At 50.8% G+C, this 15,588-nt stretch overlaps 1 protein-coding gene across 1 annotated transcript in view; it reads right to left on the bottom strand.

The window, feature by feature from the left end:
- The window catches only part of Ppargc1b (PPARG coactivator 1 beta), a 104,910-nt gene that overhangs the window by 19,796 nt on the left and 69,526 nt on the right, over positions 1-15,588 (bottom strand). The window contains exon 2 of the mRNA XM_052155629.1: positions 5,772-5,945. Within this exon, the coding sequence (XP_052011589.1) occupies positions 5,772-5,945 (174 nt within the window). The remainder of the gene's footprint in view (positions 1-5,771; positions 5,946-15,588) is intronic.

Below are 15,588 nucleotides of genomic sequence, written 5' to 3'. Positions count from 1 at the left end.
TTCAGAGACAATGATGAGGACCAGTCCCCAGGCCACTTCCTTTCTTCCCTTCCCATCACAGGCTGTACCGCATCTGGCTTTGTGTTGGACGCTGGCCATTCAAGCACACCAAGACTACCATATTCCCTACCATCCTAGAACTTGACCCTTTGTGAAGAGTCGAGCTAGACAAAAGAACCAGCCAAGGGTGTGTCTCTGAGCTTGAGAGAGACTTGGGGGGAAGACAGAGGAAGCTGGGATAGGAAAAAGAACAAGATTGCAGGCCGCCTAGAGTGGTCAGCAGCTGATGCTTAAACTTCAGGAGCTGAGCAAAGGACTAAGAAAGTAAACCTCGGGCCAAGGGGACACCTAGGGTGAAAGACGGTCTTGAGAGGAACTGGAAAGCTGTCACTAGCAACGAGGAGCTCACACTGTGAGGGGAGCGTGGTTCTAATCTCCATTTTGCAGAGAAAACCGATCACCCAGAAAGTGTCAGGCAAAGCCATATGTCTACGCACAAATAAACCAGGGCTCTGCTTCTCCGCTGTCTGCAACCCCTGAAGCGCCTGGCCCCTCAGGCCCCCAGGTTCTAGGTTGGGAGCACAGACCAAACAGCTTCTAGATTAGGCCACGCACCCCAGGCAGTAACCCTTGAGTCCCTGGTCCGTGCTGGCAGAATATCAAGCTATCACATGGTCCCTTCGGAGGCATGCTTTCCCATCCCAGGCCCAGCTGTTCATCCTTTCTTCAGGAAGTTCGTCTGAAATACACATCTCGTGATGGCCTTTTGGCTGCACTAAATCTGTTCCAGGCTGAAACCTTACAGTCAGAGCAGCAGCTGAGTAACTCAATCGGGGACTCGGGGAGAGGAGCATAAGCGTGTTTGTAATTTTTAGAACAGAGCTAAGAATAAAAAACAAAAAATAAAAGTCAGAAGTTGTTAGTGGGTCTGAGCCAGGGCTTTGTGGACTGTGGCTCTAGAAAGCTATGAGGACTCACGTGGCTGCCCCTACCTGCAAGACTCCCCCAGTCTCCAGGCAAGACTCACTATGCCCCATTTCTATAACAGCTTCCTAGCTCTGATGGGGAATTAAGATCCTAGGACTGGGGACCCACAAAGCTCTGCCACTACCAGGGTGGCCTTGGGCAAGGTGGTTCCTTCCACTGAACGTGAGGACATAACTATACCACTGTTCCTGGTTCCAAGCTTGGGTGCAGGAAGCAGCGAAACTGTAGAACAAAGATGAGGAGCAAGAGGGAGACTGGCCAACTTCATTTTCTTGGGCTCTAGCCGAAGAAGTCCCTCAGAATGATGTCATTAGTGCTGGGTGGAATGAGAATTCCCAGGGTGCCATAAATTACCACATAGAGCAAAACTGTAAGGGCGTTCAGGGTCATCCAGTGGCCATGGGTGTCCAACAAGCCACATGTCTGTTGCAGCTCACCTGTGGCACGGATGACGTCATGCCGGAGTCCTGGTGACACGCAGCTCTAGGCAACAGCCTCTGCCAGTCACGGCTGGAGTTTCTTGGGAAGCCTACCTGTGAGGCATTGCACTAGTGGGCTGAAGCTTCAGAACAAAGACCTATCTAAGTCACACGGCAAGCCAGGGCAGGGCCGTGGATGAGAGAACCGGAACTTACAGAGAACAGGCCTGGATGGGAGTGAGCACCAAATGGCAGAGACCACGATAAGGCTGGTTGTAACCTACACTGACCAACAAAAGGCCTGCTCCTCGGCCCATCTCCCTGGGTAGTCTAGCTCTGGGACGGCTGGGTGGGGCTGGGAGAAGGGCCCCCTTACCCACTGCTGTGGCTCTCTCCAGGCCTCCTGGCTGCCCTGTAGGCGCCTTTGGATATCACTGGAGTTAGCCACTCATCCTGCCTGGGCCCATTAGCTTGTTCCCCTGCTCAGCTTAGAAATGGAGTGAAAATTAATGGCGAGTTAATCAGCTGAGAGAGGGTTATTAATAGACTTGCCCCACCCCCACCCACCCCCAGCCTTCCCAGACTCATCTCGAGCTAGAGGAAAAGGAGCCTTGGAGAAACCTTTAATGAAAGACTGCATTTGGGGACTGGAGTGGCGCGAAGGAGAGCCAGAAGAACACACAGACAGAGATCCTTGACTGTCCAAGAGGCCTCCATGAGTCTGGAGACACTCAGGGAGTCGCCCACGGGCCCAGCATGCCCTTCTCCTGAGAGAACCTGTGAGTTCCAAGCATCTGGAAGGACTGGTAACTTTCTTCCTCCATCCTTAGCACAACAAGAAACAGTGAGACACAGTCCATGTTTCTCCTTCATTCCTCACAAGGGGAAACTGAGGCCTGGTAAAAGGGAGCTTGCCAAGGCCATGTAGCATAAAATAGCCAAACACCTGCTTCCTCCAGACCATCCAACCAACCAAGTGCCTGTCACACCCCGGCCCAAAGACATCCAGAAAATGGAACGCAATACCCATGTCCCCAGATTTTGTCAACCCTTATAACTATACCATGCTATCCTTAGCTTGTTCCTGTAGCAAGTCCTATAGCAATGGAGCCAATAGATGATCAGAAAAGAACCCTGACACAATGCTCCATGCTCCACGGTGCCCACTGGCAGGAGGAAGCTGCCCATGTTATGGCAGAAAGAGGATCAGAACCAGTGGGACCCAAGCCTCTCCACTCAAGGTGTTGGAAGAGCTCTCATATTTGGCTCTTGAAAGCTCCTTTGACCTACTAATTGAACCATTATCATATACAAGGGCTTCAGAAACGAGTAAACCATCATCTTCAGGGAGACCATAAAAGATGAGTCCCCACGAGCAGGAGTGACCAAATGCTTCAGCAGAAGCAACCCGCGGTTCTGTTTACGTGATTATTATTTATTCGAGCCGGATACAAGGCTAGACAAGGACAGGGTAAAGCCCTGGGGTACTATATGCACGACAGTGACATAGACCTAGAGTTCAAGAGGGGACGGAGAGATGCCACACAGACAATGACAACAACAGACTCCAACCACATCATCACCTGTAGAGCAGCTGCACCTGTGTGCCATGGCCTGGTCTGGGGAGGAGGGTATGCAGTGGAGAGGGACGGGTGTAAGAGCTCAGCCCACTGTGAGGGCTAGCTGCTCACTGGGCTGGGAGCCTTTGCAGGCTCACTGAGCTCGGAATCCATGTCACCCAGGGCGTGACTTCTCCAGAGGCCTGCTAAGGCTCTAGCTTGGAGGAATAGGTATGGGGGACCGCGCAGTCTCCAGGGAACGGACTCCGGCGGCACTCTGGTCCCACTTGTCCATTAGCTCTCTGTGATCTGAAAGCATTTTTGAGAAACTGTCCCCTAAGAGGGAGGGAGCAATGTTATTTTGGCGCCGTGTTTTAAGTTTTGTTTTTGTTTGCTGTTTAATGGAGAGGGCTGGTGAGGTGGTTGGTAAAGCAAGAGTTGTCATGCGAACAAGAAGACTGAGGTTAGGGCATGAATGGCAGCGTGAGCTTGCTAGTCTAGGGTTAGGGAAGGAGAGACAGCTGAACTCCAGGCCAGGGAGTTCTGGGTCTGTCCCAAAAAGAAAGATGTGCTGGATGTAGTAGTGTGTGTCTTTGATGCCAGCACTCAGGAGGCAGAGGCAGATGGACCTATGTTGGGATACATGATGAAACCCTTTCTCAAAACCAAACACGGGCAGAAAGCAAGGTAGCTGGTGCCTAAGCAATGACACAGAGGTTGTCCTCTGGCTTCCCCAGGCATGAAGAGAGAGAGAGAGAGAGAGACAGAGACAGAGACAGAGACAGAGACAGAGAGACAGACAGAGACAGAGACAGAGACAAAGAGACAGAGAACTAGAGGGAGACAGAAAGACAGAGATAGGAGAAACAGGAACAGAGAGACAGAGAGAGCTAGAAAGAGACAGAGATATTGAGAGAGACAGATAGGTATACCCTGAGAGACAGACAGACAGACAGACAGACAGAGGCATCCTGCGTGGACCCACACAGGGCCAGGACCCCGCTCTTACAGGATTGGCAAAGGGGTTCCCCACAGTAGTATGGGTTGTGGGCTCCAGCCAGAGTCTTTGCCCTGACACTTCCCAGCTGTGTGACCTTGAGTTGGGCACTTCAGCTTCCTGGGCACCTATATAATTCCATAATAATGTACAACTTACAGGTTGGAATAGCCTCAAGGAAAATCCATACTCTATCACAATGCTCGAGACTCCGTGGTGAGACCCCGACTACATGTCTGACACCCATACTTCCTTCCCAGCACCACAATCTCCTAGTGGCTGCTCTGGGGTCACAGTCTCTACCCTTCCACGCCCTGCACCCTGCTAAATCCAAGAGGCTTTTCCTGCCACCACGCTGCAGGCATTCTCTGCCATGTGCCCTGGCCGTCCCAGCTGCTGGCTTATGGGTTTGCTAATCTAGGGATATCTCCCTCCAGACTGAGTCTCCCTGATGACCTCAGCTCCTGACACACAGGGAACTTGACAGACAAGCTCCATCTGCAGGACTCTCTGGGAAGGCACAGTGGTATGCAAGCTCTGTATATGCATAGTTCAGTGCCGCTGCCTGGCTGGCACAGAGGCACTATGGGAAAGACGGTTTGGGGAAAAGCAAAGACCAGTGAGTCTGAAGGGCCCATCACCTAGCTTTGCCTGGGGAGTTTTATTTCCTCTGTGACCATCCATGCACTGTACCCCGCCCCCCCCCCCCCCCAGCGCACATAAGCGGATGTCTGTAGAACTTGCTTTATTCTGAAGACCACCCTAGACATTTCATCTTATTATTCTACTGAAGGGGCCTTCTTAAAAAGAATTTTAGTAATCAGGTACCTGGGGATGGATGCCCCCCAAGCCACTGGAGCTGAGTGAACTCTGCAGGATGGCTCTGGGCACTGGTTTGGTTGAACCTCTGGTGCCCTTTCTATTAAGAGTTGCTGAGAGAACAGAGCGAGGCTGTGTGTACAAGCAAACCCAGGACTACAGAGATAGAAGCTCAATACCACAAGCTCCGCACTGAAGTCCTCACCTCAGCGTCATGGCTCAGGAGGCTGCACTTGTATAGCTGATGCTGTTGCTCAGATTTCTTTCTTTAGAATGTATGTAGGTGTATGAGTCCATACACATGTGTGCAGTGTCTGTAGAAGCCGGAAGAGGGTGTCACACTCCCTGAAGCCAGAGTTACCAAGTGGTTGTGAGCTGTCCAACCTGGGTGCTGAGAACCAAACTTGAGTCTTCCGGAAGGGCAGCAACCTCTTAACTGCTGGCCAGTTTCCCCAGCTCCTGATTTATTATTTTTTGAGATGAGAATTTTGCTCATGGAAGGAAGCCCAGGCTGGCTTCAAAGTCATGGCCATCTTCCTATCTCAGCACCCCTGGTACTAGAATGTGCAAGCATGAATCACAATGCCCGGCTCAGAGTCAAAGTCTAATTCAGTTACCGAGGAAGTCACACTCCCAACTTGTCCAAGTCTCAGTTTCCCCATTTATAAAACCAAGAAGTAATGACACCCGACTCACAGGAAACGGGGCAAGGAAATAATGTGAACACAGAGGATTTAGAACCCCTGACCGCCAGAGGAGTTCATTTCCCCCTGTGAGGCACAGGGGCAGCTCATTTCAGACACTACTTTTTAGAGGTGGCAAAACAGGCCAGGCATGGAAGTGAGAGCTGGCCTAAGCCAGGCGTAGATCCAGAGAGGAAAACGGGAACCCAAGGACCCTAGTAGGTAGGTACATATTGGCTTGAGCAAGCACAAAAGGCGGGAGACCGAGAAGACGACACTGGGTGGGACCCAGAGAGTCAGGACTCACCTGGAAGAGCTCCGAGTCATCAGGGCTGTACTGGACGGGCTCTGTCTCTGAGTTCTCAGGGCACCACTGAAGCTCCCCAAAGCACGTGGCTGTGTCAAAGTCACTGGCGTCCAGCTGGGAGAGGTCAAGCTCTGGTAAGTCAGCACACAGCTGTTCTTCTCCAGAATCCCCACCCTGTGGAGACAGGAAGGGAAAGAGATGATCAGAGCTGAGTTTGGCCATGCCCGGCCAGGAGCCTGCTTATTCATAAAGCTGTACATCTGGACCCTATACGAAGACCCACGTTTACCAGGTAACCAAAAAACGTAAAGATGTGCCCTATTCACTGAAGCTGCTGAGCCTATTGGAAGATAAGGTGGGCCCAGAGGCATAAAGCCCCGCTTCTCTCTCTCTCCCTTTGTCCTGCGACACATCCCTCAAGGCCCCGCCCACGTAGCATACCTTTCTTTTAACTAGGACTTTGTTGGAATCTTTATGAGAACTTGTAAACAGTTGTCATTTTACATATGAGCCCGTTACCTGAGAAGCATTGCTACAAAGCTAATGCTCCGTGTATATATTAATCCCAGAACAGAACAAAGAGATAATAATGACACATAACAAGTGATTCCCAAGCTTTTGTAAACCACTTAACTCCATGGGTGTGGCGGAGGGTTATTTATAATATCTAAAGTATAGAAGACCACCCATCAGAGGATAGGTTGAAATAAAGCCATTGATACGGCTCTATTACAGAATACGGCAGTCCTGCCGAAAAGGATGAGGCAGATCTATGTGGCAGAGAAATGCTAAGTCATAGAATAGCCTCGCGCATGCGCGGCAGGCAAGCCATGATCCACATGTGTGGGGGAGGAAATGGCAGCCAAGCCGGAAGCTTCTCAGTTTGGGATAATATCCATGTAAGCTCACAGGAAGAGGCTGACAGAGCCCCTCACCCATCTGCAGTGAGGGCAGAGTGGGAGGACGTGTGAAGGAACTCTGGGTAGCAGCACCATCCTGACCAGTGGCTCTCAACGCGGCAGGGCCAGCTGCAGCCTCAGCTCCTGGGATTTTACTGTTATTGCAGACACTCGGGCCAGCCCACCTCTGCTGAGTCAGAAGCTCCTGACTTTCTCATTTCCTACCCAAGGTTACCCACCACCAATTATAGGACTGCCCTGAAGATTCAGAAATAGTTGAGGCGGGAAGACGGCACTGTAGTGGGGTGGGTTGTCACAGACTCGAGGAAGCAGCTGAGGCCTGGCTATCCAAAGTCTAACTTTCTACACATCAGCCTTGAGTATGTCAGGGAAGGCCATTCACATGACCCTCTGACACCCAACTGTCTCACCTATGAAATGGGTGCATCAGTAATTGCCTTACAGGCTCAAGGTGATGTTGCAGTCGGGTCTGCCAGGTACTCAGTAAGGGTAGTGACTTCAGAGAAAGACAGTGGTCACAACGAAAGCAGCATCGTTCCATGGCAGATGGGTGAGAACGGCCTCAGCAACCCCCAAAGCAAATATGACACGAGAGAAATGGGCTTTTCCAGGGCCTTTTTCTTAATTGTCCCCACTTATCAGGCCTCATAAATTATGAATAAATGTGTATAATTAGCTCAACTTGAAACAGGAAAAGGGCTTTTACCCAAATTTGGGTCAAATCTCTTAATTGGCATTTTGCAAGAATCCTGCCTATATGGGCAACGTGGGAACCAGGCCTCTGTGCACACGACACCTCCAGCTAAGTCTCAGGCCAAGCAGCACCGCGACAGCACATGTGCCCCAGGGACAGGTCCCCACCATCACTGCCCTCCACCTCCTCCAGGACACAAATACCCAGCATCCCTAGAAGCTGAGCTGCAAATTACTCGGAGCCGTGTACCAGAGAACAGGCAACAGCCTGGGGTGGGATGGACAAAGTCAACCACTGTCCACTCAGAGGTGGACTGCTAGGACCAAGGGAGGATGGAGTTAGGCAAATCACACAGAAGATGTGATTCTAGCCACCCACTCTTATCTGTACAGAAAATTCCAGAAGTAAGCAATTCGTAAGTTTTCAATTATGTGCCATTCTGATTAGCGTGAGGAAATCTTAAGTAGTCAGGCCCAGTTTCTGGGTCCTTCATTGGTCCTGTGTATCCACAGGGTATATATGATCAGCCCAGTAGGCTCTCCAGAGGCACCCTCATTACCTCACAGACTGCTGTGGCGTGGCAGTTCTGTTAACTCTTTTATCTCACTGGTAAGTGCCCCAAAGTTCATGAGCAGCAATGCTGTCATCAGGACATCCTAACGTGTGGCCATGAGGGGGGAGGTACGCATTCTAATCGGGGAGGAGAAGAGTCCTACAGAAAACTAGTGATGGTCTCAGAACTGGTGAAGAGGAGAAGAAGAATTCATGCTGGCTTTGCCCTCATGCCTCAAACTCTTACTTACAGTTAAGGCTGCAATTCAGAGTAAGGGCTTAGTAAAGACAGAAAGGGCTTCCCACTCTGTGCACATGCGTAGTAGAACAAAATGAACATCATCCAGGATCTGGTGTTAACTATAGCTTCCGGCATCTACTGGGGACCTCGAATACAAACTTCAGGGCTAAGAAGGACCACTGCAGGAATTATGACGATGTCAGCTAGATGCTTCTGGGCCTAGCTGGGGGCCTGGTGGTGAGAGGGGACATGGCTGCCTTAACTAATCCACCAGCTCCGAATCGCCACTGCTCGGGAGCTGCTGCTACTAAAGCAAACTCACGAAGGTGGCTACTCCCAGCTGCCTCCTGGAGCTTCCGTCCCCTGTACACCCACTCAGTCAGTGACCATGTGGGTGGCTTTGGCTTTTGTGGATGGTCAATTGCTTTGCTTCCAGGTTTGAACCATTGTAAGTCCGGAACAGATGTGTATAAGTCGTTGGTTCTGCGGACATGTCTTTATTTCTCTGGGGGTGGGGTAAATGTTAGGTCTGGATTTGCTGGGTCATTTGGAGCATGGGAGTTGCCTCTTTTAGATGTGGGGAGGTGTGTGTGAGGTGGGGACAGACAGAAGCCAGGTGATGGGAGAAGCAGGAGGGGCTTTTCGGGCATTAGTCAGGGCAAAGCCCTCAGTGAGGATGAGCCTTGGACGCAGTAAGACGGGGAGCCAGGGAAGTGCTGGGCTCAGCAAGCTGCGGATCCTTGACAGGAGCCGGGGGATGGCAGGGGGTGGCAGTGGACAGGCAGGTGGAAGCCGGATCAGGTAGGGATTGTAAGAGATTTGGGTTTCACTCTGAGCATGATGGGGGTGGAGTCACCATAGCAACAGTATCTGCGCGTGATGGGGGTAGGGTCAGCATAGCAACAGTATTAGGCTGTTGGATGCATGTGGGAGACGGGAGGTGGCGATCTGGACAGCCATGCCTTGGATATCACGTAGGGCCTGTCGAATAGCAAGGAGAGCCTGCAGGTGAGACAGATGGGTGCTAGACAACAGGAGCCTGCTGACCAGCAAAGCCTTCAACAGTCAGCCTCTGCCATGTCCTTGGTCTCTCTTACCCCATGAACTGGCTGGTTTGTGTGCCAAACACAAACTGGAGTTATCACAGGGAAAGGAGCCTCCCTTGAAGCAATACCTCCATGAGATCCGGCTGTAAGGCAATTCCTCAACTAGTGATCATGGGGGAGGGTCCCTTGTGGGTGGTGCCATCCCTGGGCTGGTATTCTTGGGTTCTATAAGAGATCAGGCTGAGCAAGCTAGGGGAAGCAAGCCAGTAAAAAACATCACTCCGTGGCCTCTGCATCAGCTCCTGCTTCCTGACCTGCTTGAGTTCCAGTCCTGACTTCCTTTGGTGATGAACAGCAATGTGCAAGTGTTAGCTGAATAAACCTTTCCTCCCCAACTTGCTTCTTGGTCATGATGTTTGTGCAGGAATAGAAACCCTGACTAAGACATCCCAATAACTCACAGAGTCTACCTCCATAGCACCCCGTTTTTAGAAGCAGCCTTAGAATCAGGAAGCCCAATTCAGCCAGGAGTCAGTGGTCCTGAAAGGTGATCCAGGTGGTAGGTGATCTGCGAGGTAGAGGCTCCTTCCAGAACCAGATAAAAGGGCTGGGGGGTGGGGGGGCACAGTATGGCCCAGTGGTGAAGTTCCTGCTTTTGGCATATGCAGAAGCTCTAGGTACAAGCTCCGGTACTTCCAAAAAGAGATGCATAATGTAAATTCTTCCCCAAGACACTTGTGTGCACACAGAACTCACACACAGGTCTGCGATCTTCACACAGCTCAGCTGAAAAGCTTCTGCACTGGAGGCTCCACCTCATTCACTTTGCAGATGTGGAAACTGAGGCTCGAGGAGGGTAAGGGGGTCCGCTCAGGGTCATCCAGAGGGCATCTATCCCTCCTTGGCGACCACACTACCTCCTTCACAAAATGCCCATAAATGCCCATGGAGGCCACACATATTGATCGTCATAGAAGCTCAACGTACTCAAGAGTACAGCCAGCATATAAAAATAAAGAACCTCAGCTTTGTAGCTCCGTCAATTAGGCCAAGACCACTCTCCAGCTAAAAACCATTAGGTGCCGCACTAATGGGACATTCTTGGCCTCCTCTACATTTACAGGCTTTTGAAGGGGTACGTAAGGTGACCCAGTTCCCTGGGAAAGGTCTCTACGGGGGCTTTCTGGCCCTGTCCTGCTGTCAACCTTCTGCAAGCTCTCCTGGTAGAGCCAAGAGGTCATGGCACAGGACTAAGAGCCACCGATATTATTGAGTGCTCGCGATATGCCAAAAGCCATGCTAAGTGTCTCATGTCCACCTTGACCTCAGAGTTCCAAAGCAACCCAGGAGAGTGGGCGCCACTGTTCCCACCAGTCAGAAGACTGGTAGAGGTGGGTCACCTGTGTTTATTCCTATGGCTGCAAGTAATGGCATACTACCTGTGCATGGCATCAATAGAAAAATCAGGATCTGCAGTCTGGGAGGCTGGCGGGCAAACACCATACCGCCATCTGGGCTCTTCCAAGGTTTTCAAGGGAAAGAACTGCTCTGTCTTAGTCCTCCCTCTTTGCCTCAGTGGTGGCTATCTTCCTTTTCTACATACGTTCCCCCCCTTTGATAAGATGCTAGCCACACCAGATCAAGGCCTACCTAATTGACTTCCGCTGAACTTGATCTTTTCTGTAAATAACCTTATCTCCAAATAGCACCCAAGGTCCCAGAGAGGCGAGGCCGAGTCAAACCCAAGTCTTTCCTCTAAAAAGCCTGTGCTACCCCCCCCCCCCTTACAGTGGGTGAGCGTGAGAGGAACACTGTAGACCACTCATTCCCACTGACAGGGGAAGTGTGGCTCAGGAAGGGGGTTGGGAATGACCCAAGTCAGCAAGGTCAGACTAGGGACAGGGACAGCGACACTGCACCACACCCCCAGCTCCTATGCATGCCTCTCACCCTTCAGTTCTCCTATCCAGTTGCTGTCCCATTATGGCCCTTCCTCCGGCAACACCATACCCCTCATCTGAAAGGGTTGTGGCTTCCTTGAGCCAGGGAGATAAATGACCCTGGCAGAGGATTTGCCGGCTCCACTCCAGACTCACATAAGTGGCTTCATTGGAAGCTTGTGTATCTTTGCTGAAAATCGATCCCCTGCTTCAGAAAGAATGCATCTTCAGGAGGAAAAAAAAATGTTCAGTCTAGTTTTCCTGCCTGCAATCAGCAAATCTCCAAGCTTCCTCCATGGCCCAGAGCAAATTCTCAGAATTCCTGAGTGGAAGGGAGGAGGGGTTGTGGCAGGTAGCTGCAGGGAACAGCTTGGGTTTGTATCTATGCTGTACTCACCTCGGGTCTTTCAGGGGATTCTCAGAACTTGAGACTGGACAGACAGACCGTAGGACCCCCTCTTACCCAAATCTTTCATACGGTTCTTGAGTTTATCAAATGTCTCAGAACCATGCAAGCTTTGGGGTAATATTTAGGCTGAACTCAGCATTTAATTAAACAAACACATCAATGAATGAACAAATGAATGACCTTCCAGAGTGGAAAGTCAAGTACAAAAGGAAGGACTGTACTGACGGGACAAGCAGCCAGGCAAAGGTGGGCGGCAGGCAGGCAGGCAGGCCTTGGCGCTGCCTCTGCCTCTGAGGTCACCTTGGCTTTGTTTTTACAGACCAATGACTGTAAGGCCTTCCAGGCCTCTTACCAAAATAAGGAAGATAGGCTGAGTGTTTCCTGCAATGCCAGGCACCTGGTGAGTACTCCAGGTCTCTGCAGACGGAATACGACTCCACAAACTCAGGTGTTGAAATTCTACTCCCCAAAGTGAAAGGTGATAACATTAGGAGATGGGGTATTTGGGGGTTGACTGAGTCACGGGGTAGAGCTCTTGTGAGTGAGATTAGTGTCCTTAGAACAGGAAGCCCCGTAGCAGCCATTACTAATCCATTACAAATGGCCTAGTCTAGACCATGACCCTGAGCCTTTATGCCTTTCTGGGAAAGGAGGAAAGGAAATACATACACGGTCCCCACAAAAGCCACTTCCTTCACTGACATCCCTTGTTTGGTGTGCATTTTACCAATCCCTTCCCCTGTAGGAGGAGTCTACTGACTATCTTTGGGAACCCACCCCTCCCCTAAAGCCAGGTAAGTGAGTCTGGCCAAGTGGGCAAGATTGGATTCAGGTTTTGTGAAGCATCTGATTAAGAGGGTTCAGCTATTCTAGACAGTCTGGCAGCCATCTTTTTGAGTGCCTAGGAACAGCAGCAAGTTAAGGCCATGCAGAGCCAACCTGGAGAGTCGGATTCCAACAAGGTAATTTATGCACTGGATCCAGCTGGGTCTGGAGGCAGTGACTCCTTGCGCTCGACAGCTGTACAAGTGAATAAATCCTCCTTCTAAACTGCGTGCAAGTCAGAGTTTGTATCACCTATCAATGACAAAGTGATAGCTAATTCATCTCTCTTATATATAAAAAAAAATCCAATCTTCTTCTTGTCTTCCAAATTAATACAAAATTCCTAAAGAAGTCTAGAAGAACAAGGGTAGACAAACTTTGTATCCCTCCCTCCAAATACTTAACAGCATCATCAGAAGTCACGTGCACACGTGTGCGGGCACACACACACACACACAGAGACACACATACACACGCACTCGCACACTCAAATGCAAGGAAGAATAGCCCAGCCTGAAAAGTCCAGAAATGTTTGAAGTCAGAGATCCTTGGAAGGGCCTAAACCAGGGCTAGGCAAACATGGGAGTGTCTGGCCTAAGGCCAGCTGAACACAACGTGAGGTTCAGCCCTTTATAGCCAGGTTCCAAGCTCTAACAACAAAGTGGTTAAAAGTAGTCAAAGAACTGGAGAGAAAGTCTGATAAGAATGGGTCCTCCACCTCAGAGAGCAAAGCAGGGTCAGGTACTCAGGACTGGTCTCCAGCTTACCCCTGTCAGCAGTAAAGGAACCAAGATACAGTGTGCTTGAGGCAACAGCTCTGCTCCAGAGACAGGACATCAGAACCAGCCTGGACAGCAGCCTCCATGTCCCAGCCCAGTTCCACTCAGAACTTCTTGCTGTGCTAGTGTTTCCGTAGGCTGTGGACAAACCTAATCCTACCAGACCTATAGTACAGCGATACCCAGTCTCCAGCTGACCAGTCGACCAGATAGCCGGTTTGCTTCTGTCCTGCATACCATTACAGCTCACCCAACCTGCTTCCCCAGGGCCTGTGCTCTGCTAGGCCCTGCTTCCTTCCAAACTCATTTGTTACCGGCCTTACAAAACTGAAATAGTTCTTAACTAGAATGTGTTCGTGAAAACTAAGCTGTAGGCTTCGGAAGAAGCCAAGAAGCTCAAGTTACTGAAAAACCCGAACTGTTGTCAAATTTGATATGGATGAGATTGGATCAAAGATGAGACACATTGATGGGGAGATCCGAATCAAAGACGAGGAGATGGTGGACTCTGTACTTGCTACCCAGCAAGCATCTGGATCCAACTGTGTGGCTCCCCAAGCAGGCACTGGGGCTCTGGCCCTCGGGTGGGGGCTGTGCTGGAATGACTGGGGTTATCATTTTGGTACCACAGTCCTCTAGCCAGAGGCAAGATGAAAACATAGAACACATGGCTTTGTTAAGATGGTAGGTAGGTTCAGCATTCCATAACTTATCTGACTTTTTCCTAGGAATTCCCATCCCCCACAAAGCCCCTCTGTCGGACACCAGATATAAGAGATAACTGATGTCTACCTATTTCACCTCCGCTGTGCTGGAAACAGTCCCCTATCAGTTGAGGAACATCATCAGGAGTGGAGTGCTAGAATGGTCCCTGGCCACACTTGCCCAGACAAATCTCTTCTTATATTGTAGGTGATAAAACTGAGGCGAATAGAAGGGGAACAGGTGAGGAGTCACCCAAGACCCACACAGCCAGCTCCTGGCAGGATCACACAACTAGGATGTCCCTGTACCCTTTGTGGAAGCCCTTTTCAAAACAGCAGGTAACGTCCTCAACAGCTGGGGTTCATGTTCCCAAAGTCTGGGTCAGATTCCCGCCTGCCAGGACGTGGGGAAGGAAAGAGAACAGAGGTGCCCAGGACAGGTGCTGTCTTGCTTAGTTACCGCCTTGCCCATTCCTGTGGCCTCTAAGCGGTCTTATCCCTCTGAGATCTTCAGGCTCAGGTGGCTGGGCAAGGTGGGTTTACCTGGAGGTTGGGAGTTCTTGCAGAGCCTGGTGTAGGCCTTTGGAATCCAGACTCCCTCTGTGTGGCACCAGAGTCTGGGAGGGAACTTTCCTCTCTACCCACAGTAGCATGGATTCGGGTCCATGCCATTTATACCTCTCAGCAGGTACACTGATGTCCAGGCCCTGGAAGGCAGCGTTTGTTTTTAAACAATAAAAGGTTAGTGTGTGCTGTGACTTGGGCTAACTATGCACTCTGTGTTTGCCTGTCGTTGATGCTGATTGTACGCACTTGAACTCAAGGGCCTCTTGAATTCCCACGAGAGTGGCAGGAAAGACACTGGCTCAACTGCCAAGTGATGCGGGCACACACATCACAGGCACCAGAGGCAGCGCTGGCCAGCCCTGCCTGGCTGAGCCTTGCTATTCCCAGGCAGCCACTTCGCCTCTGGACATCTCCAGAGACCCACATGCAGCAGGGAGCATGTGGGTTCCTACCTGGGGCCCTCTGGACTGGCACCCCTCAGTTGCCGGTGGCTACCTCCCCTGGGTGGTCTCCAGCCTATTGGAGCAGACCACCCCGCCTCTGGCTTTGCCAGCACCCTGCTGCTGAGATTCTCTCTGTGAGCACTTCATTTTTCTGGAATAATTTTAACTACTTTCAAGCCTGCAATTTAGTGGCATTAACTGCATCCACACTGTTTCGCAACCACCATCACTACCACCCACTTTCTCAACTTTCCCCTATTTTAAATGTATCTATTCCTTAACTAGGAGTTCCCTGGCAGCAGAGCCTTGTCCTGCTTTCCCCTTTGCCACACACACCCAGTACGGGCATGATGTTTGGCATGTAGTATGTGCTCTATGAAGATGTGTGTAATTGAGCCCTGTGAACTGTGAAGGGCGGCGCGCACGAACCAAAGAGCATGTGTTCATTTTTTTTCCAGACAACCCCTGAACGAAGCTAGATTGTTCTTACAGCTCCAGTTATCACATGATAATTTCACCTCTGTCTACCCCTGTGGCGACAAAGCTGCTCTGTGTTCCTTTTCGTTCCTGGTTCGAGGCCCCTCTCCATGAGGTGGAGCATGAAGATATGTGAACACACAAGCCAGCTGATGTCAGCACTCACCACTCCAGCACGTCACCTCTGCCCGGCGCTACATTTATCAGTTGCTGAAGGGCA

The sequence above is a fragment of the Apodemus sylvaticus genome, chromosome 13 (genome assembly GCF_947179515.1).
Source record: "Apodemus sylvaticus chromosome 13, mApoSyl1.1, whole genome shotgun sequence".
Taxonomy (NCBI): domain Eukaryota; kingdom Metazoa; phylum Chordata; class Mammalia; order Rodentia; family Muridae; genus Apodemus; species Apodemus sylvaticus.
This window is presented reverse-complemented; position numbering and strand designations above follow the sequence as displayed.